Source organism: Pleurodeles waltl, chromosome 7 (genome assembly GCF_031143425.1).
Source record: "Pleurodeles waltl isolate 20211129_DDA chromosome 7, aPleWal1.hap1.20221129, whole genome shotgun sequence".
Classification (NCBI taxonomy): domain Eukaryota; kingdom Metazoa; phylum Chordata; class Amphibia; order Caudata; family Salamandridae; genus Pleurodeles; species Pleurodeles waltl.
The window spans coordinates 160,534,833-160,557,684 of NC_090446.1; the positions used below are offsets into that span (position 1 = coordinate 160,534,833).

The following is a 22,852-nucleotide window of genomic DNA, read 5'->3' on the forward strand; positions in this document are numbered from 1 at the left end:
GGGACTTCTCTGTGTGCCAGGGATGTGCCAATTGTGGAACAATGGTACATTTTTTAAGTGAAAGAACACTGGTACTGGGACCTGGTTAGCAGGGTCCCAGCACACGTCATTCAAGTCAGCATCAATATCGGGCACAAAGTGGGGGGTAACTGCAACAGGGAGCCATTTTCCTTCATACTGGTTTAGTTGGTGGCAAAAAGGTTTTAATAGAGTGCAGGTTCATGGTGGAGATTTGTAACTCTCTTGGACGATTGCTGCAAAGTCAATGGACCCACACAGCTCATCTCCGTTCCACTGTTAAACTGAAAATCCAGTAAATTTGTGGCATAATCTGTTATTATTAAGTGTATTAGAAAGCTAAAAATATGTGATACTGATGTTCAAATTTATACTTCCTGTAAACTTTAGTATCCGTTGCTTAGGTCTAATAAAGTACTCTTGCTACAATTTAAGCAAACCTAACCTTTGTCCTATTCCAGGGAGAAACTCCACGATAACCTGTGTCTAATTTTGCTTTGCTACTTGATTTCCTGCACTTGATACTGATTGACCATAGTTTGACACAATATGCAATTCAAAATGAATAATTCAAAAATGTTATTTTCCAGCATCTGGGTGAAAACTAAAGCTTCACATTTCGGAGCAGGGTCAATTGTTGAATATTAATACAAACCTGATAAATGTTCATGTTGTTTTCAAACCTAATTTGTAACGTTAGCTACATAAAGCTTGAACTTTAAATGTCAGGGAAAGCAGTCTGTTTTAGAGATCATCTTCGAAAAAGTGGTAGCATAAAATTACCATAATGCTATAGAGTTTCAGCGACTTCTTTACCTACAGAGGAACATAGAACTTACTGTTGATTGACGTTTTATGGCTTCACTTCTGCAAACTCTTCGAAGTTTTAGAGAAGCGTTTGCAAGTGTCACCAAATAGTAGCACAGTAGTTTGCTGAGGTAAATTCATATGTAAAATAGTTTTTTTTAAAAAAGTTTTGCGGGTTATGAAAATGCATAAAAGTATATTTAGCAGGGTAAACCGATGCAATATAAGAAATTCTAAAACAGTATGTTTGTTCCTCCATTAGCAGAATTTCGAATTTACTTTTTTTCCCCAAAAATTACAATTTTGGTTTTTATCTCACAAAGCCTTTTCCTTTTCTAATATTATATTCTTGGAAGGAACTGATTGCACGATTGTATTACCCTCGGTACATAATTTTACTTAAGTTCAAAAGTGATAATGGATATGAGAAGGCACTACTCTTTCTAGTTCTTGTCAATGGCTGGACGTCGAGGAGAATCCTGGTGTCTTTGACCAGACCTTAAATAAGAATGACGCTGTTCAGTAGAGACTTAGCTGAGCATGCCCCAAAACCACGTGGAAGCACAAAGATGCCTCCAACTGGAAGAAGAAGCTGAAAAACCCTCCAAGCTCAGCAAAGAAAAGATGTATTTAGGTAGGGAGCACCATGAGCAGCTGAAAGATCCAAGAGGAAGGATGGTAGGTACCAACTGGAGATTAGCAACAGAACTGAAAATAACTCACAGAGCTGAAGCACATGTACAGAAGCAAAGAACTCATTGAGAAGAAGAATATAACTGTTGTGGTGAAGAGAAGCGCAGTACAAGGTCTCCTTCTATAGTGTGCAATGGAAAACAGAAAGACCAAAGGTGTAATAGGAAGTATAGCTGCCATCTTGGTGTTGCCTGTAACTGGAGGCCATCTTCACAAAGTTAACATTTGAAGTTGAAAATCACGGCCTGGAATTAGTATGCACTCTAATACATGTTTTACAAGTCCACCTGACTTCTCCCCTATAGCTTCGAGTACATTATCAACCACCATAGGCACCCACAGAAGCAGCAGTCGCCATAGTGGAAATAAACTCCAAGAAAGCGAGCATCAGCCGTTCTACGGTGGAAACAGAAAGTTGCCCAATCAGAGACACAGGAAAGTTATAAGCGCAGTCTTCCTAGAATCTTTTGGAGTGGTGACATGCAGCGGCATCATGCCATACAATGTTCCTGCACCAAACAGGCGCAAGCCATGATATCTGTCCTGTGGGCACAATCCACAAAATAGTGGGTGCGACAGTCAATATGCTATTTCTGTTCTCTGTTTTCCTTATATTTTACAAATATTTAATAGGATGCCCTTGAATTGGAAGTCTCAGGAGGCGTTTTTGGTCAGTAGGATGTTCCTCTTGTTTTTTGTCGGATAGTTCTTTTTTTATTTCAATGTGTGTTCCAAGGATGGTAAAAGGATGCATTATACTGGTTGTGGCATTGGAGAGCACTCATTGGTAATGATTAGCTTCTGTCTACTGCAGTTGTTCACAATAAGCAGGAAGAGTAGACTGTCTGCGATAGGATGTTAAATATTTATATTCCATTCATATGTATTTTTCTACAGTTGGTATGCTGCCTGGAACAATAGATCCCTTGGTGCTGCACACATGTGTTCGGACATCTTAAGACCCATATATTTTTGGTGTATATGTTTATGTACATGTGTGTGAGTTCACATGCTGAGCGTAGGGTCGTGGACGACGTGACAGTGGGTTTTGTGGGGGTAATGACCACTCAGTTATATTTTTCCAATTTGTAAGCATTGGTACGGAGGTGGTGTTGGAAGAACTGGCTTACCAATATTTGTTTTTGGCTTTTAGTTCACTTTTTCCACAGTTAGTGGCATGAGGGCAAGAGTGACATGCTTGATCATGGTTGACTTTTTCCTTGCAAGCCATCAAACCTTTGGATGGGTGAGCATGTTGGGATGGTGGCATTGTAGGAGCTACGGTTCATGTCTTGCACATGGGGTTTATTTCCGGTTTGAATCTCTGGTTGAGCAAGAGGATCAGGCCCTGGTTACTCTGAGGTTTAGTGCAAAGAAATCTAATTCTTTTTGCTGTGTAGCCCCAATGCCCCAATTGTGTGTCTCCGTATCCAGTGGTTTTGACCCCTGCAATAGCTGTAACTCCTCGAAGGAGTCCATCTGTATGTGCTCTGTTTAACTTGACAATTGTACTCTAAATGTTGTATGCCTTGCATTTTTTTAAAGCATTGCCCACACACGGTGTTCAGTTGTTCACAGGACAGATATTGGGTATAGAAGTGAAGAGAATAATTTCCCATTAGCACCTTCAAAGCTTTTTTCCATGTTTTCTGCAAGGACGCTGTGGTGCATATTTCCAACACATAAAAAGATTTGAAACTTTTGTTAATTTAAATTTTGGCTGGAACGTGCTTTCAAAACCCAACGTATAGTATGTAGATGCTTCTGTATAAAGAATGTTTAATCCAGTTTCACTAAATTAGAGACGGTGGAATACAACCATATCCCTAAATGATGAACTGAATAATAATGCTGCAGACTTTGCGCGGGAAGCTGTGAGGATGGTCCAATTAAATGGAGGGGCATTACAAATCAGTGGCTGTAGATGTCACTTAAAATGACCACACCCCGAAGAAGTTGCTTAGAGAGTGAGCTGAGCTGAACTGAACCGTCCTTGACTCTGGCAGTGGATGTGGAAAGAATTAGCTCCACTCCTGCTTGGGGATTCTGGGGGCACTGGTAGTGCTGGTCCCTGACTGATCCCCCAGGACATAGCGATCCAGGCCCTGCTAGTGAAGCCTGCTTGCTTGCCCCTGTCGAACCTCTTCCCCGTGGCTGTAAAGTGTAGAAGGTCCTGGCACCAAGGGAATCTTTGCTTGACTGGACAAAATCAACGATAAATCGATATTTCTCCTACGCACATCTGTCGAAATTCCCTCCGGTGGGTGAAGATGCAAGCGGTACTGTGCAGGGAACCCTTACAATGTTAACTAGGCGATGTACTGCAATTAGCCACAATAAGTTACATATTTTAATTCAGTCTCTGGATCTCGGACATCTTAGCACTCTCCTTGCCAAAAAAAAAAAATCAAAACAAGCTTTATTTCGGTTTTTGAACAAACTATAAACAGCGCATTTTAAAACAATTATATGCAAATAGCAAGACATAAAATACATTCCTTTAAATTTAAAAAGTTCAAGATGTAGCCTAAAAGTCATAGGCCGATATTAAAGGGCTTAATAATAACTCAAACATATATTGCGTACAGTTGTGCAAAACCAACTCAAGGTACAAGTAATTTCCAAAACATGACAGTTTAAATTCACAACTGTACCTCAATTTCACAGCAGCTTTTAAAAAACGAGCAATATTCGTAATAATTTTTCCTTGGAGCATTTACAAATAGAGGAGGGCTGGTACAACTTGGACACAATTTGCCCGTTTTAGTAACAGAATAATGAAAGCCTATCTGGGGCCACATAAAAACTGCAAAACAAACTGTCGCAGTGGCAGGGACCAAGTGTGTGGCCCCTAGATCTCCCCCGGGGAAACACTAACAAATAAGCAACAAGTCTAGCCTAAACCTGGTGAGTAAGAAGCAGTCATGCATAGTAGGTACCACAGATAAAAAAGAGGCTCCATAGCGGGAACTGTCTTGTCTTGATTACGTATATGTAGCTTCGTTAAAGCCATCTGCTCTCCATCCAGAGCTGATCTTTAAGCCTTATCCGGTCAGACTTGACTGTACGCTTGGGTGTATTAAAAAGCTCCACCCAACCTAAATTCTGCAATGAGTCTTTGATATATTTAAGCCAAGGAATATAATGAGTGTGGTCAAGGAACATACAATCCTTTAGGATTTCCATGTTCCACTTTGTCTCAGGCCTGGACCAGATGTCTATCCACAGTGGGAGAGGATGAAACGCTATAATATCTTCTATATAGCCAACTCCCATTTCACCATGTTCCGAAAAGGTATGGGCACATTGGAGGATGCTCAAAAGGCATCACAAAAAAGTGTTTTCCACAGTCTCTGGTGCAGCCTGCTTGGCGTATCCCCCACCTCACTCCCGTGGACCACCTTAGAGAGACATTTGGCTCTGTACACCTGTAACAGAGCCCTAATAGTTTGCTTACCTAATCGTGAGGTAAATTTAAAGATCGCTGCGCTAGCCCGTACAAATTCATCTGTTTACCACATATCAAGGGACACCAAGTCAAAGAGTCAAACAATACACCCAAGTATGAGGAATATCTGGCCTTTGCTAAGACACGATCACCTAGATAGAAAGCCTTTGTTTTGGTGGAGTGTGGACCGACTACCATAACAAAGAATTTTGTAACATTAATGGATAGGTCCAAATCCCCCATAAAAATTGAAAAGGAGTTCAGCATGGACTGTAGGCCCAATGCCATGTTTGCCATAATGATGACGTCATCTGTGTTTTCCAGAAGCACTAGTAATCTGCAGGACTCCAACTGTGGGCAATCTGCAGTAGTGGCAATCAAAGCCTGTCCTAACTGGCTCACGTACAGATTAAAAAAAAAATGGCCAAGCTACAGCCTTGTTGTATCTCCCTACAGATGTTAAAATTGCGTGTACATTTTAGGTCATTAGAGTAACGTACTGATACCATCATGTTAGTATGTAAATCCCTTAAAAAGAGGACCATGCCCTGCTCAAACCCCATAGATAACATAATGTTCCTTAGCCTATTCCTGCTTACCTAATCAAAAGCAGAGGCCATAAACGCTAGGACCTAGGCAGGCAATTTTATAATTGCCAATTATCAGATAAAATTTAGACACTGGTCCATGGTTGAATGGCCAGATCGAAAACCATACTGCACATCAGATAAGATCTTATGTTCCTCAGCCCACGCCTCCAATATAAGATCCTATGTTTCTAAGCCCATGCCTTGAATTTGTCCAAAATTACATGCCCCATCATCATAACCAGAAAATCAATCAGAGAAATGGGCCCATAACATTGAGGGTTGTCACTACCACCCTTTTTAGGTCGAGCAGAGCAGCATGCAAGCGCTTCTTTTCTGATGTGTTGATATGTATCTGGGCTTTTATCCATGCCCTCCGCACGCCCATCACTTGTTCATGGGTTTGCCTTTCCAAAATCCATTATTTTCATTGGTAACTACTTTACGTTTGTCCCTCCTCAGGGCAGTTTTGTTACATGGATAATGGCACTATTGCCAATAACTTTGACTTCTTTTTCCTTTTGTCTCGATCCTTCGCACTCAAGGCGGCGCTTTGAATTGGCTCGCTTATGTCAACTGTTTTTATTTTCAGTTTGTGTGGCAAAAAAGTTCCAGTTACAAATTAACAATGCTAATAGATCTAACTCGAGCAAACGCAAGACCTATTGTATTGCTAATGCTTGTTCGATATGGGGACAGTAACCTGATTTGGCCCACGACTTAAGAGGACCCTCTATAACTGCAGCATTGATAACTGAGGTCAAGGTAGGAGTCCAGACTTCCAAATCATGGATGTATGAATCGGGAGGATTCCATGGATGCCAGGGTCCGTCTTCTTAGATAACCCTATGACTCAGTTTTGATTTTAAGGGAAAAAGACAACTTAGAATTTCCTGCCACCAATATATCCCCACAGTGATCTGGGCTAGATGACAAATTATGCGCCTCCTCAAAATATGACACTCAGCAATCCTTAGTGATGTGCGACCCCAGTGAAGCTACTTGTGCTAGAGCTAAAAATGGACCATTAACAATGCTCCAGAATTTTGAGCTACAATTCAAAGTGCTCACCTCCAATAAATTCTCCCAAGCGGTGTCTTCAAGTGCCTTCCTTCACCTCACTAACTCGTTTTTATTCTGTTTACAACAGTTCCTAACAAGAGCAGGGCTCAGTTTAAATCCCTCAGTGCCAAAGAGCAACCTTTATCAAACCATTTAGGAGATTCTGAGGTGTTCTGAGGCACCTTGCCTCTAGAAGGAAGGGCACAGTGGTACAGATTGTTGTAAAGGCCCCTAGAATATCAGAGTGGCTGGAACTTGTGGACCAACAAGTATTAAATTCATATTCACAACAGGAGTAGAGAGTCTTATTAAAAAACTGTCTGGGACAACCTGGGACCACCGAAGTCTTCTCTCTTTGCTAGTTTTCCTTATATGCCACTTTGCCTCTAGGGAGAGTGTCTGCAACGACATACACCAGCATAGTTCTACATACACAGGATTGGGGTCACTAAAGGGGCTCAAAGGAATCTCAACCTGCGTTACACACGAAAAAAAGGAGTGTATAAACAAGGATAAAATAAATAAGACTCTCATCCCCTCCCAACAAATGTGGGGTTGATAACACTTGATTTTGAGAAAACAAGCTTGTCGAGCGATAACACTAAGATGAATTTGTTCACAATTGCCTTTAGGATTGAGCCTTCGGCATCGTGTTCCATATTTCAACCAGGTAGACACATACCGCCAGAAGTGTGACCCTCTCCCACCCCTTCCGCTGGGTCCCCACACAGATGAACTTTATAATCTACAACCAAGAAGACACTGGCAGCGCATCATTTGGACTCTTTCAGCTTTCTCAGGAAAGAGTCTAGCAAATTAATGTTACAAACAGCAGACGAGACAGACTTAGCGTTTAATAAAGTTTAGAAGCAACAGCTTGGGAAAACAGGCCATGGTAAGTGATAAAACCTAAAGAGTTGAGTTTCCAGAGGAAGGACCTCCAACCTTCCCTTCACCGCCAAAGAGACAAAGACGATCAAGGCCCCTTTTGGTTTGCCAACCTGAGAGTCAGTGGCTGGGACAAAGAATGTCTTATGCCCCTCAAGGAACTAGTGATTTGATGTAACCCAATTTTCTTGTAAACAAACCACCCCGTAGCCACAGATGAAATCCAGCCAAGCATGATTCTGAAACTTGGATGCAATCTCTGCAGTATTCCAACTAATTAGATCCAAGTACCTTAGAGATGGGTCTTGAGGGACTCGCAGTACGGTGCACAGAAGTCATCTCTATAGTACTCCTGAGCAACCTGTCCAATAAATCAATCGCATACGTCAAGAGAGGTCAACGGAAGCACACACCTTTCAGTTTTGAGAGTAGTATACAAGTTATATGTCCCCAACATCTTCTATGTATTTATTTTTACTGTGGCACCCGAGGGTGACAGGATTCCTATTACCTTTTGCATGCACGTAAAACAGAACAAAAAGCCTCTGACCAGAGAAGCATGCATATCTCAACTGAAGATGATGCCTAAAAAGCCAGAGTGATTACTGCTGCGACGACTACTAGAGAGGCAAGGTTTGGGATTAAAGTCTCTGAATTATTTGTAAGAAGAGGAATGCAGTGGGGAATACCTGCGGCACCCAACGTCACTTGGAAACAAGTGTATCTTATTATCCCTCAAGCATCAGCCACCCATTACAAAATGCCACATTTTGCTGTCAGTGCAGTGGTGGAGGCAATTTTGGGAATTTGGAAAAGTTATAAGAAAAAGTAGTGGAAAATGTATTAGAAGATCATTTCCGTAGACCGGATTAATCCTGTTAATGGTGGATGTGGTGGAGTTCATGAGAGATCTAGGCCTATAACAAATAGTCCCCACTATCTTTTTGTGCCCCATTGTGTGATGACAGCAGTGACTGATTGTAATTCTCCGGTGACCGTTAGGAGCTACTTTGAAAACTAGAGATTGTAAAGTACAAACTCATGTTCCATGTGGGAGTATGGCCAAAGAAGAGGAAGAAGCCCCAATGCATGTATTAATAGAAGGTCCTTTAAATGTCTCTTTTTGTGGAAAATCGAGCAGTTCTACAATTAAATATACATTACCGGGGCCAGGCAGCAGTCACAACTCTAGACCTAAGGGCAGCAAGTGTATATTGCTTGAGGAATGGAAATCTTGGGGTTTTGAGGTCTGGTGATCCACCACTGACTAAACCACTGTCGGAACTGCAATACCTGGCCAAACACAAGCCTCTATCAGCATATTTTCACCAGGGATAGTAAGAATTCCTGAGCAAAACATTGTCACTTTATCCACTCCTGTTTTAATTGGCAGTAGGAGGAAATGTTCATGAGTTTCTGGAAGAATTTTGTCCATAATGATAGGTGACATGGCACACATATCCTCTAGCAGTCTGATTGGGCTCAAAATTGTTATTTTGGCGTAAACGCACTGATGGTGGTGGCAAAGTACCATTCACCTATCAATTACTTAGAGGCATTCAGTATATCCGCTGCCATACAAAGACCTGGTCAGCATACAGCTTTTGCTTTGTTTAGTATGGAGAAATGATGCAAAACTGTGATCTTCATTAGCAACATTTATTTATTCCTCTGATAATTGTAAATTGTAATAATAATGTATGTCCGATGGCAGTGCTTCTGCATGGCCTGTTTTGTACATTGTTTCAGCTTGATTATGCAGCACTTACTCATAAAATAACGTCCATAAGTGGCCCAACATAATGGTTTCTGTCACTAAAGGTGTGGACATTTCAATAACCACTGTAAATTCAGAAACAAAAAAGGGCTATTGTATGGGCTTTATATGGATAGAATTATAGACAGGTTAGCGACTTGTTGAAATTTGTCAATGCTTTTTGAAACAACACGAACCCATTAATGACTAAATAATTCATAAAAAGGCATTGCATGGCCATCTGTCATTGGTTATCTATGTCTTGGACTAATTTGTAGATGTGAAGATGCTGCTGTTTTCCAAGGCTCCCAATGATAGCTTGTCCCTTAGACATGACCTCTAAGAGTCAAACTTACTACAATGGCTCACATCAATGAGCTGACCCTGAGGTGTCTATGTGGATGTCCCTATACCTACACCACTGAAAGACTTGGTGAACAATGGAATGAGACAGTGTACAATTAGTCTGCCCATTGCCTAGAAGTAGTTTCAAGACGCTACCATCCTTGGCTCAGTTTACCACACTAGAGATGAGTTAATCCTGCTTGTAACACAACTTTTTAAAAATAACTTTAATAAAAAGCTTTCCATTTTAAACCAAACTATACGATCATCAAAATTAAGAGTGGAGTGTGTCATTCCATTCTGTGTTGCATTACAACACATCGTTGTACCATTGTTCACCATAAATTTAAATACTTCGAAGTTAGGCTGCCATTTGAGTGGCACATTTGTCTTTTCATTACTAATTCCACCCATTGGTATTTTCAAGCTGTGTCAGTGTTAATGAATACCCACCCGGAATGTATAAAGTGGTAAATGCAAATATCTAGTTAGTGCATGCCACATTTCTAGGTGGAGCGTGAATGTGAGACGTGCCATATGTTTTGGATTGGATGAGCTCCTCAAGAATCCAGATCGTGGGTTGGCACAGAGAAAAGTGGAAAGTGGTGGGGAAAACAGTTGTCTCTGACAATGAGGTCCCTTTCTGATGCTTGAGTAAGATCTGAGATCCTGGGATGTGATGTCGAGGAATGTGAATAATACAGAATGTCAGGTGAGATCAGAGGCCTTCTAAGAGGGAAGTAGTACTCTTTGTTCCTGGTGGTGCGATACATGAGAAGCTTTTGTCAGAGAGATACAATGTGAGCAAGGGAGCAGGAAAAGAGCTTTACAAAGCCTTTAATGTTTGACTTAATTAAGGACAAGGCATTTTTGGAGGACACAGAAAAATGAATCGGGTGTGAAAGTAAGATTCTGTAATCCCTGGATATCATGTGTCCTGACATTTGCTGTAAATATAACAAAATTGAATTAGCTGTCAAGCTATTACGATGGTGCGTTTGGAGGTCTGAAAGAGTTGTGGGGCTCGAACGAGTACTTGGAAGGCTAGAGGTTAGGGAAAGCACTCTAATAAGAAATGGTTATTAAATGCTGAACTGCACAATCTTAATGTTTTTCAGAGACATGTAGTTTGGCTTTACAAAGACACAAATGTAGGTAGGGTGCAAGTGACCTAGTGGAAAGCAACAGTGATTGGTTCCTGCCCATTAACGCAAGCTCTACTGTACTGTCTGGCACTATGGACTGTAGAAGTGTTCTCCTTGATGTTATATTGAATACTTGGTGGTGGCGGCAGCAGTGCTTCTGGTCTGTAACCCGAAACACTGCGTCGCATGAACATTGGAGATGGAAGTGGCTGCACTTGGTGGTGATTGGTTTTCTTTCGGAGAAATTAATATCTAGAGTTAAGCTATAAACTGAACAGGGCTTAGCTGTAAATACTTGTCCACATCGAAAAAAGCAGGATACTGAAATGAGATCAGACAGCGACAAATTTGTACTATTTTAGTTTTACTTCAGCACCCCACCTATCACTCACAGGAAGGTTCTGCCTACCATCAAAGCTCTGCCCTTGACCTCATCTGAAACATCATGGCCTCCACACTCATCAATGTATTTCAGCTACAAAGTCTTTGCTGGTGAGACACAATGTGTGCTCTCATTCTTCATGGGCTCCTAGTGTCAGTTTCTCAGTCTCTCTCGAGTTGCACTTGCAACCTGGAGGAAAGTAGCCTCTTTCTAGCTTGGTTACCCCCACTTTTTGCCTGGTTGTCAGTGTGTTTGACTGTGTTCACTGGGATCCTGCTAACCAGGACTCCAGTGACTGTGCCCTCTCCTCTAAATTTGGTTGCTGGTAACTTTTTATCCTCACAATTTACATACTGGTGCCTCCATGTAACCCCTTAGTATATGGTACCAAGGGCATTGGGGTACCAGGAGATCCCTATGGGCTGCAGCAGTTGTTCTGCCACCCATAGGGGCCCATGTAAATGGTTTTGCAGCCCTCCATTGAGCCTGCGTGAAATGGGTGCATGCACCTGTTTTCATACAGGTCACTGCACCAGGTCACTAAGTCACCCCTATGGTAGGCCCTCTCAGCCCAGAGGCCAGGGTGCAGGTCTCTATGTGTGAGGTCACCCCTGCACTAGCAGAGGTTCCCCCAAAAACTTCAGATCCATTTTACTGGACTTTGCGAGTGCAGGTATGCCATTTTACGCATGTTCTGGACATAGGTCACTAGCTATGTCCACCTACATAATTGTAACTCCGAATCTGGGCATGTTTGGTCTCAAACATGTTGGAATCATACCCCAGTACTGTTGCAAGTTTTGGAAGTAGGATTCCATGCACTCTGGAGGCTCCGTAGAAGACCCCCACCATTGCTACCACCAGTCTTACAGGGTTTTCTGGGCAGCCCAGCTGCTGCCATCCCTCAGACAGGTTTCTGCCCTTGCAGAACAAGGGATTTCCTTTGGGAGAGGGAGATAACACCCTCTCCCTTTGGAAATAGGTGTGATTGGCTCGGCCTCCCCAAGCCACTGGTATGCTTTGAAGGGCATAAACCAGTCAACACCACTTCAGGGACCCTCAGTCCCTGCTTTGGCGCAAAACTGGACAATAGAAAACAGAGTGACTACTCCCCTGTCCATCACTACCCTAGTGGTGGTGCCCAGAGCTCCTCCACAGGGTCCTTGGGTTCTGCCATCTTGTTCCAAGGTTTGCAGGGAACTCTGGGAGCATCTGAGTGCCCAGGCCAGGCAGGTGATGTCAGAGCCCCCTCCTGATAGGTGCTTACCTGGTTAGGTGACCAAGCCTCCTTTCAGGGCTATTTAGGGTCTCTCTCGGGTGGGTCCTCAGATTTGGCTTTCAAGATTCCAGCATGACTCCTCTGCAACCTCTGCTTTGACTTATGGCATCCAGAACTGAGACTGGAACCTCCAGGACCCGACACGCTTCCTCCAAGAAGAAAGGACTCTTCTACAACATTGTTTCCAGGGCTTCTGCCAGCTTTGCGACATTTCCCTAACCATGCATCCTCAGGAGACTGCAACTCCTCAGCCTGCGCAAGAAGAAGGACTCTCCCTTGGAGTGAAGGAGTCATTCCCTTACAACCGCAGGCACCTACACCAAGCAACGACCGGATGCGTGGGGCTCCCCCATCTTGAGCTGCGTGGATCCTGCATCATGGGTGGTGGTCTGGAGTAGTCCTCTCTGCCAGCTGTCCAACTTTGGTGGAGGTAAGCCTCTGCCTTCCCACGCAGGACAGTACCCCCGTGCACCGTGTGTCTTGCAGCGGCCAAGGCTTTTTTTTACAGCTCCTCCAAGGGATCTTCAGGTGATGTGTAGGTCCAGCCCCCAGCAGTCCATCCTGCAAAGCACAGCCTCCTGCGTGGTTCTCTGGCAGTGTGGGATCCTCTTTTGTAGTGCTGCGTGAACCCCTTCTGCGACTCCTGTGTCCCCGTCCTGTGGGTGCTGCTTCTGCTCCTATGGACTCTTTGCAACGCTGAGGGTTCCCTGTGACTCTCCCTCCTGGGTTGAGTCCTCTGGGGCCTTGCTGGTCCCTGGCAGCACCACTTTTCCACTAACTGCGAGCTTGTCTTTGTCAAGGCTTGTTGGTGGAATTCCTGCACCGACACCCATCTGCAATCTTCTTTCCAGTGTAGGACATCATCTTCATCCATCAGGAATCTCCGGCTCCAGGGCTGCAGTGCTGACCTGTTCTTCATCACCGTCGACCAACCCCTGAAACTACAACTTGGCGGGTAGTAGCTCCTGCTCCTCCTCCTGAACTCCACTGTGACTTTTGGACTTGGTCTCCTCTCCCCAGGTATTCTTTCTTCAGGAATCAACCGCTGGTTTTCTTGCAGATTTCTCCGGGTGTCTTCTTGCCTTCCTTTTCCTCCTTTTGGGTGGTTTGGGGAAAAACCAGTGATGTTTTTTTTTCCTGCATTCCTGGTCGCTGAGGGGTACTGTGTTACTCACCTCTGTGGTTTTCTAGTACTCCCAGCTCCCCTCTACATATTTTACTTATCTAGGTGGGGGTGCCTTATTTGCATTAGATTTTTTTAGTATATGGTTTGTGCTCCCTCTAGGGTCACTATTGGTTTTTGCTATTTGCACTGTTTTCTAAACTTTTCTATGCGTATTTCTGATAGCTGGTGTATATGTTTAATGTATTACTTACCTCTTATTGGTGGGTTACCGTTCTAGTTTGTTGTGGTGATTTGTTCCAAAAATAAAGTACCTTTATTTTTGTACAAGTGAGTGTTTTCTTTTATGTGTGTAAGTTCTGTGTGACTACAGTGGTATTGCATGAGCTTTGCATGTCTCTCAGATAAGCCTTGGCTGCTCATCCACAGCTACCCCTAGAGAGATTGGCTTCTAGACACTGCCTACACTTCACTAAGAGGGGATACCTGGACCTGGTATAATGTTTAAGTGCCTTGGGTACCCACCACACACCAGGCCAGCTTCCTGCACAACCCTATACACGTTTCCAATGTGTGGTCTGTTACAACTCCTTTGTAACATGGAGAAAGGATGGACGTGTTAACAATGAGCATCTTAGGTGGTGGGAGCTCTTCTACAGACAAAACCTGATGTTGGAACTATTTGGATGTTTAGTCCAGGGTACCTGTGTCCCTCCACGCGGTCTTAGTTTACTGAAAAAAGCCAGGGCACCCCTGTAGAACTCCACATTTCCAAGATCAAGACACTGCATGCTGCTAAGCTCTCATTTTCGCCCCGACTACGAAAACCTTGAACTCCCTTCCTCTGTGCCTGTGGTTTAATTAAAACCGCCTGTTGATTCTGGAAAAAACTAAAAACTGTAATTTGCTCCCTTTATTATTCCTTTTAGGCCATTAATCTTGTTAGTGTGAGAACACTCTATCCCTTGGCAACAGGGCACGAAAGCTTTATATCCTTTTCGTGTTGGGCAGTAATGGCTTTTAAAGTTCCGCAAAACAAGTTGTATGCTCTCGCCGAACTTTATTGCTATTAGAACATTACACTCACCGATTTTAGGATGTTATAAACTAAAAAGAAAGACAAACATCGGAATGTTAGTCTGTACCTACACCATACAGTATAGGTCCTCAAGCCTGAGTGGAGCTCTCGACATTTTTGTGTTCGGATTAAGCAGAATGGCCCCTGCCAAGGGAAATGGCGGTCGGTAAAAGACCAGACCAAGTTATAGACCCAAGTCGCAGATGAGGGCATATAATAAAGATGAGGGCCATCACCAACCTTATAATCTGAGGCAGAAGTGCCAAAAACTATTAGAACATTCCACACACTGCAAGTAGAATGCTCTAAATTAAAAAGGGAGTAATAGAAAAACATTGGAATGCAAGGGTTTATATCAGCCATCATTGGCCCTCAGCCACTCTGCTGTGGAACTCCTAACGATCCAATCGTCTACTACAGCTTAATCATCACGGTCACTCCCAGGTCTGATAAATGCATTGCATCGTGCTAAGATTTCCGAACAAATGGATAGTCTCACAAAGCTACAACCTCGATTTTAACGTATGTCTAGTATTTAACATGTATTTAACCATGTCTCAGTCTGAAGACTCTGTCTTAGAAAAGTACATTCTCGCTCTTGGAAACCAACATCTCCAGAAGCCCAGATTGTGAAAGTAGTGGGGACATTTTTAAATTGTTAAAGAAATCATGTATAGCACAGTAAGTACTACAGTGGAACAGCTGGCCAATTTATCGATCCTACTCAGATGCCATTTTCCATGAATTTAAATGTGTCCCAGATAAAGATTGTAAACTAAATATTTCAAATAATTTGTTCATGTTCAGGGATCTGTATGATTGGATAGATCACTATTGGGTTCAAGTTAAAGTCGCCAAAAAGAAAAGTTCATAATCAAAATACGTCCAGATGAAGTGTAACCCCTCCACTGTGGATTTAAAAAGTTCCCAGAAGACCAATAATACTTGCAATTTCAATTGGTGGAGTAAAACAGGAAATCGTAAGGCCAGAAATAACATCAGAACAGCAGGGCTCTGTAACGTTACCAGATTGTGCCAAGCAAAACTCTGACTAATAGGCCCATTTAACACTACCTAGCCATGCTGGAGATCTCAGGGTCAGCAGACTGGTATGCAACTGCTCCGTGGGTCTCTGCCTTACAGTGATGTCACTTCACAGGCATAGTTTGTGCCATGCTGCTTCTGTCAGCTGTCACCTAAACCACCTGCATTGCATCTGCTTCTTACAAAACAGCATTATTGACATTGGAACTGGTCTGCAGTGCTAGTTATTGGCTCATGTAAAACAAGTGTTGGCCAAGTCAATAGGTCTTGCCTATGCAAGAGCCATTGGTTTGCCAATGTGTTTCGACCATGTTGTTTCACCAGCATGGCTGCTGTTCAGTATGGCTAAAAGTTAGTGACATAGAGGAGAGTGGCGTAGAGTGTTGTACCCTGGAACGGCAAAGCGTGGAGTAGAGAATTATAGAGTGGAATGGCAGAGAGTGTTGTGTATTGAAGTGCTGTAGTGTGGACCCCCTAGAGTGGCATACACTGGAGTGGCATAGAGTAGAGTGGACTGCTGTAGAGTGCATTGGCATAGAGTGTAGCAGGATGGAGTAGTATAAGTGGTGCAGAGTAGAGTATAGTGTGTTATGGTGCAGTGGCGTTGAGTAGTGCAGAATAGAGTTCAGTGGTGGAGAGTGCATTGTTGCAGAATAGAGTGTCAGTGCAGTAGTGTGGCATATAGTACAGTGGTTAAGAGTCGAATACAGTGACGTAGAGTAGATTGTTCCAGAGTAGAGTGAAGTGGCGTAGAGTGGAGTGGTGCAGGGTATAGCGAAGTTGCGTAGAGTGGCACAGAGTGTAATGGTGTAGAGTGAAGTGGAGTAGAGTGCAGTGGCATAGAGTACAGTGGTGCAGAGTAGATTAGAGTGGCATACAGTAAATTGGCATAGAGTGTAGGGGCATAGAACTGAGTGTTAGATTAAAGAGCATGGACGTTAAGTGTATTGGCATAGAGTCCAGTGGTGTAGAGTAAAGGTGCATAGAGTTGAGTTGTACTGAGTAGATTGGCGTGGTCTAGACTGGAGTGATGTGGTTTGCAGTGGTGAAGAGTGCAGTGATATAGAGTAAAGTGGCGAAGAGTTCAGTGGCATAGAGTAGAGTGGTACAGGGTAGAGTAGAGAGGTGTAGCATGGAAGTGGTGTTGAGTGTGGTGGCATGGATTGGTGCAGAGGGCAGTGGCATAGAGCGGTGTAAAGTGGAGTGGTGCAGGGTAGAGTGCTGTGGTGTGGAGTGGTGCAGAGTAGAATGGAGTGGGGTTTTCATGTTGTGGTAGCACACTGCCACTGCAGACAGCACATTTTCCATGTAAATTACCATTACATTTGCACAGACATACAGTTTTACTAATAAAACCATAAAGTGCACTGATGAAAATGTGTGGAAATTGCATCACTTAGTTTAATAATTTGTTTTTATCATATTAAAGTATTTGTTTCCAACACACCTCAGAACCAAAAGAAAAGTGCTTTATTTCTGCGTTAATAATTCTGATATATTCTGAAATGCTTACAAAGTTCATTTCAATTTGAACCCAGAATCCAAGAAGATTTTCACATAAATCCTCTCACTTTGTAGTCAAAAAAAGAAAAGTAAACAAGTGCCTTTGGAAGACCGTGCCTGACATTTGACCTTGATCTTTGAATGCACAACAAATGTGACGAGATAAGAACACGATATAAAGGCTTGTTAAGAGAAAGCAAGTTGGTAGAAGAACACAGAAAGCACAGTTTAGGCAACGAGAGGGATGAACTGAACCTGGAGACCCTAAAACAAAAAAGCCAGCAAATGGAAAGCATGAAAGTGTGAGGTACAAACCACAAGTCCAATGTTAATCAACAAGAAGAATGCATCCCTTGGTCAACTTTCTGAAAGTCCCCAAGATGTGTTTAGCAAAGCAGACAGCTGTGGTTTTTGGTATGATGTGCACTAGTAAAAAAAACACTGTCACCACAGCCCTTCTTTCTTTTGTTCCAGCTGCTCCTCCTCAAGCCCAACAAGGGTGTGCGAAATGTTAACGCTCCACTAAGAAAATTATTTTCTATGGAGCACTGACTTTGCCTCATCCTATGAAAGGGCTGGACCTGGTCTGTGATTAGAATGAGTATAGTGTTTGTGGAGTCTTACCTCAGTTACTGTAGGTTGCTTTTTGAGAAATTTGATTGGGTGAACGACCCTCAGTATTACATTGAATATGTTAATTCAATTTGACAGGGTGATAGCAGCTGTTAAAAGCCTAACTCATAAGTATGCGCTATAGCTCAAGATTATGAATTTTTTTGATGTGAACAGTTAAGTGCCATTTATACCCAAGTGAATGCCAAGTGAATGTGATAGTAGGTCTTTTTAGCACCTAGTGGTCTGCAGAAAATTGGGTTACTTCCTCTGGTGTAATTCTGTGAAATATCGGGGAATTACGTGAGAGGTGAAATCTGGCATTTCAGCACGACCATCATCCTCCAGTCTATTTTGGAATCAAAAGTACAGTTTGGACTAAAAATAAGTGCAAAATCGCACATGATTGCAGCTACTCACATTCTTTTTGCTCATGCTCCCACTTTATAATTTTTCCAGCGGCTTAAGTACGACCCTACAGTGAGATTACGACTCCGTAATAAATGCTTTGTCTGTGTCTAATTAGTAAGTGTGGTCCCACGCTTATCCCCAGGAACAGACACACATGCGCACTTGTTTGCTTTCTGCCCAACCTACTCCCCCATAACTCCACCCAGGAACTCTTAGAAAGCATGTTAAAAAACTGTAAGTAGTGGCTACATTCATAGCTTTCCGAAAATAATGACCCATTCCTTGGATTTCTTAGATGTTAGTTGACTTCTTCTGTTAATTCTGATTAATGAATCTCTCTCATGCTATATTGCCCTCCACTACATCCAAAAGTTGGGGATGTGGCAAGAATGTTTTCGTGTGGTGTGCCTGGAGTTAACTTTCTTAATATTCAACAGCTTGGCTGATTGTTTGTAAGGCTCCATGTTTTCCGTTTTTACCGATTTGTACCGATAATTGCTGACAAAAAAGAGCGAAAATTAGGTTGTTTTTTGAGTGAATATAAATGCTTTCCGTCATGACTGCCAGGTTAACATGTGTGCGGATTGACAGGAAAGGGGTGTTTAAAAAAAAAAAAAAAGAAACACTTTAGTAATGAGATCTAAAAGTAGTAGATATGCACTAGGTTGATACTACAATTTGCATCTTTTCATAAAAGTGTACTGAATTATCATCTGTAGATGTTGTTATCATTGAAACTGGTCACGAATTCAAGCAAGAGTGTACGTTTATTGGTTAAATAAATGTGGAACTTAACTAGTTCCAGCGTCATTTTTTCACAAAACCCAAAGTAAATATGAATAAATACGGATACAATTGGCAAAATAGAACTATAGATGAACACAAACGGAAATGTAAAAAATATAAATACCATAAAACCGGGAGCCCTATTTGTATGTTAACCTAGCATATTTAATGTCCTCTCTTTTTTTTTTTATTCAAGATTTTGTTCTCCAACATTGAAGACATACTTGAAGTTCACACAAAGTTCGTGGAAGCTTTGGAGTTTCACTTACAACCTGAACCACACTCTCAGCACGAACTTGGAAATGTTTTCTTACAATTTGTAAGTACAATGCTTAAATGCTATCTTTTATGCCAGCTTCCTGCCAGCTAGCCCCTCAATCAAGCCTGCAGAATGCTGCCTGATCAGGGCCCAGACTTATCTTGAAGTGCTGGTTGCTTTTGTCACAGCAAAGTGTCGTGTTGTTTGAAGGGAGTTGTATAGTGCTTCCATGTTTGGTGGGAACGGCTTTGTAACTGTAACAGAAACAATGAAATCTGCGTCACTGCGTGAGCTGACTAGTTCAGAACCGGTCACACCAGAAGATATGCTTAAAAGCTGGGCGTTTTTAGATCCCTTGCAGTGGTTTGCTTTTATTCTTCTCTTTTAAGAGATTAGCAGGGTGTTCTGCAAACTTTGTGGCAAGCAGCCCCACAAAGTAACCCAATGCAGTAATGCAAATCGTTCCCATCATGCATAGCGGGTATGGTGGTCACACAAAGCCCATGTTCTTTTTAAAAAAAAGTGTAAACCGATTGTTGTCTGTAAATCAAAATACAGGCCCAAGAGGCTACTTACTGACCATCAAAAAATGCAAATACTTGGACTTGAGAGGAGACTGGACAAGAACGGGCAAACCCCCAGTTCTGAGTTCCAATCATTTTACTTCGAAATGCAATAAACAATAAAACGAAAACAAGAAATGCATAATTTCAAACCAACAAGAACATTACAATGTATATTAATAAGCAGCATGTTACAGTTCCAAGTCTTTCCCTTTGCAGGAAAGTTCACGCAGCCTTTCTGAATTATTTTTTTCCCCAATATTCCTTTTTGGTTTACTTTTACTTGGTCAAGTCGTCAGTGGTCAAGATATACCAGGACATACAAAAAACCTTAGACAAGTTATTTCCACACTTCTATCATCTATCCATCAATACATCAAAGTATCATCTATTCATTCACCCACCTGTCCATCCCTTAACCTTTCCTCCATCCACACACCCCATTCAATCATATTTTTCCATCTGTTCTTCCTCTCACTTTGAGGCTTCTTTCATTCGCCAATCAGTATATTTATGCATCCACCCATCCTTTCACATTCATTGATTCACCCCTCTCCATCTTCCCATTGTTTACTCCTTCCATCCACCCTTTCACTTGTGGGACCCTTCTCTCTTCCTACAACCTTTTTCCCTTCCAACTAATCTTCCATTCACCTATACATACATACATTCATTCTTTCAGCTTTCTGGCCTAACTTTCTCATGTTTTCCTTCATTCTGTTCACGGTTCCTTACTTGCTATTATCTTTTTCCCCCCCTTCCATTCTTTCTTTCCCCCCTATCTACCCATCATTTTCTCTAATCATTGCTTTTTCTTTCATACCTTTCTCGCTCATCCTCTTTTTTTTTTGCCTGTCCCTCTCCCTATGTTTTACTCCTGTTCCATCATTTATCTTTGTCTGTTTCTGTCACTGTGTATGATGGCCCACGCCCCCTGTCATGGTATTCCTTTAAAGTGTTATTTTATAAGCATCCTGCCTGCACACCTACAGACAGAAGACAGAGGCCTGCCTACAAAGGGCTGGCCTATGTGAAACAAAAAAAACGGTTTGTCCAGCCTTGGATTATAGTTTGAGTAACATTGCCTAGGTTTCTATCAGTTAATTTTGCTGAATATTTATTTTTTAAATATTGCTTAATAGTATAAGCTGACCGTAGATAGGTGGGGTCTTTGGTGCCTGTATTCTATGAATGCATGAATAGTGCTATGAGTCGATCAATATTGCTATATAGTTTATGGCCCTTTCTGGGATATATTTTTGACTTGGCCCAAGGCACAACTGGAAACTTTAGGCCATGTTATGTTTCACCCTCATGGGATAAGACACTGACGCTTGAATTTAATAAATCATCATAAAAATCATCCAAACTTTTATATGAATACTCTACAACAGGGGCAGTGTGTGACATTTTTATCTTGATTTCCGGTGTATGCCAAGACCTTATGCTAGAAATATAGGAACCGCTTACAGGGCCTTTCAGCCATACCTTTTCACCCATTGACCTGCTTTAGTGCATTTACGTAGTTCTTCCGCCCACTACGGCGTAGTGCAAGGAGTCCGCTCATTTAAAACTTTAGCTCACGTCACTGATGTGATAGCTTTCTGCTGATCCGCAAGGAGGACATTAGCACAAAGGGCAGTTCTGTTCAGTGGCGGGGACTGCAACGGCAATGTGTGCTTTTTTTAAACAAAAAAAGTTTGCTTTTAGACAGTATTTGTTTCTCACGGGGGGCAGTGTTACAGATCACCTAACGAGTTTACTAAAGACATGACAAAACGAAAGAAGCGCTGCCAAACCCAAAAGGCCCATAGTTAACATCAGACCTAATAGATTTGCCAGCTCTTTTTTTTAAATGAGTTTCAAATGCTATGTATAAAATGTCGACTACAAATAACATTTTAAATAAACAATTTTATTTTTCTTATATATGTACACTAGTGGTTTGATTGTTATGCCTGGTGTAGCACGAACGTGAAGTGCAATTATGCTGCAAGACTCCTCTACAAAAACACAACCACTCTGTTGGTTGGAACAAGCTCTTGTTCTTTGGACTGTAAAATATACAAATATTTGCTAAAAATTGAATGCACTGGTTTTCAGAGGTTTAGATTTAGAGACTATAGATGTAAGTTTCTCCGCCCTACACACTGTAAAGAGGCATTACAATGTGACACGTTTCCATTTGAGTCTTATGAAAATATCAGAAATTATGGCTAAAAATGCAGTCTTAACGATTGAATTTTTTTGCATTTATATTTGTGTGCATCACTAACAATGTGCAGAATGTAGTTTTACTTGTGATTAATTATGTTCTCACTGATACTGTGATGTTTAAAACAATTTCCCATCACATGCAGAACTGTGCTTTTCAGGCCCTTTTTAACCCCTTCGCTGCCAGGCCTTTTCCCCCCTCAGCTGCCAGGCCTTTTTTTTTTTTTTTTTTTTTTTTTAGCTATTTGGGGAAGTTCGCACTTAGGCCCTCATAACTTTTTGCCCACATAAGCTAGCCATGCCAAATTTACACCCTTTTTTTGCAACACCCCTGGGATTTTAAAGGTACCCAGAATTTGTGGGTTCCTCTGGAGGAGACCAAGAAATTAGCCAAAATAAAGCTAAAATTTCGTTTTTTTCAGAAAAATTAGAAAGAAGTGCTGCAGTGTTTTTTTTTCCCTGAAGATGGCCTCCACAAAGTGTTTGCGGGTCTAAAATCACCCTCTTACCAGCTTTCGGTAACTGGCAGACTTGAATAAGAAAACCACGTTTTTCAAGATAATTTTGGCATTTTGCTTGGACATACCCCACTTTTACTATTTTTTGTGCTTTCAGCCTCCTTCCAGTTAGTGACAGAAATGGGCGCGAAACCAGTGCTGGATCCCAGATAGCTAAACATTTCTAAAATGTAGACAGAATTCTGAATTCAGCAAGGGGTCATTTGTGTGGATCCTTCAAGGTTTTCCTACAGAAAGTAACAGCTAAAATAAAAAAAATATTGACATTGACGTCCACTTTTTCTTCTATAACTGTCGCGGTTCTCAACGGTCTTACCCTCGGAGCGGAGAG

The 22,852-nt window shown here is 42.0% G+C and overlaps 1 protein-coding gene across 2 annotated transcripts in view; it reads left to right on the top strand.

Annotated features, from left to right (window-relative positions):
* PREX1 (phosphatidylinositol-3,4,5-trisphosphate dependent Rac exchange factor 1) overlaps nt 1-22,852 on the top strand; it is a 718,002-nt gene that overhangs the window by 234,352 nt on the left and 460,798 nt on the right. For both annotated transcript variants that reach the window (XM_069243446.1, XM_069243447.1), the window contains exon 4: nt 19,164-19,286. In XM_069243446.1, coding sequence (XP_069099547.1) covers nt 19,164-19,286 — 123 coding nt within the window. The remainder of the gene's footprint in view (nt 1-19,163; nt 19,287-22,852) is intronic.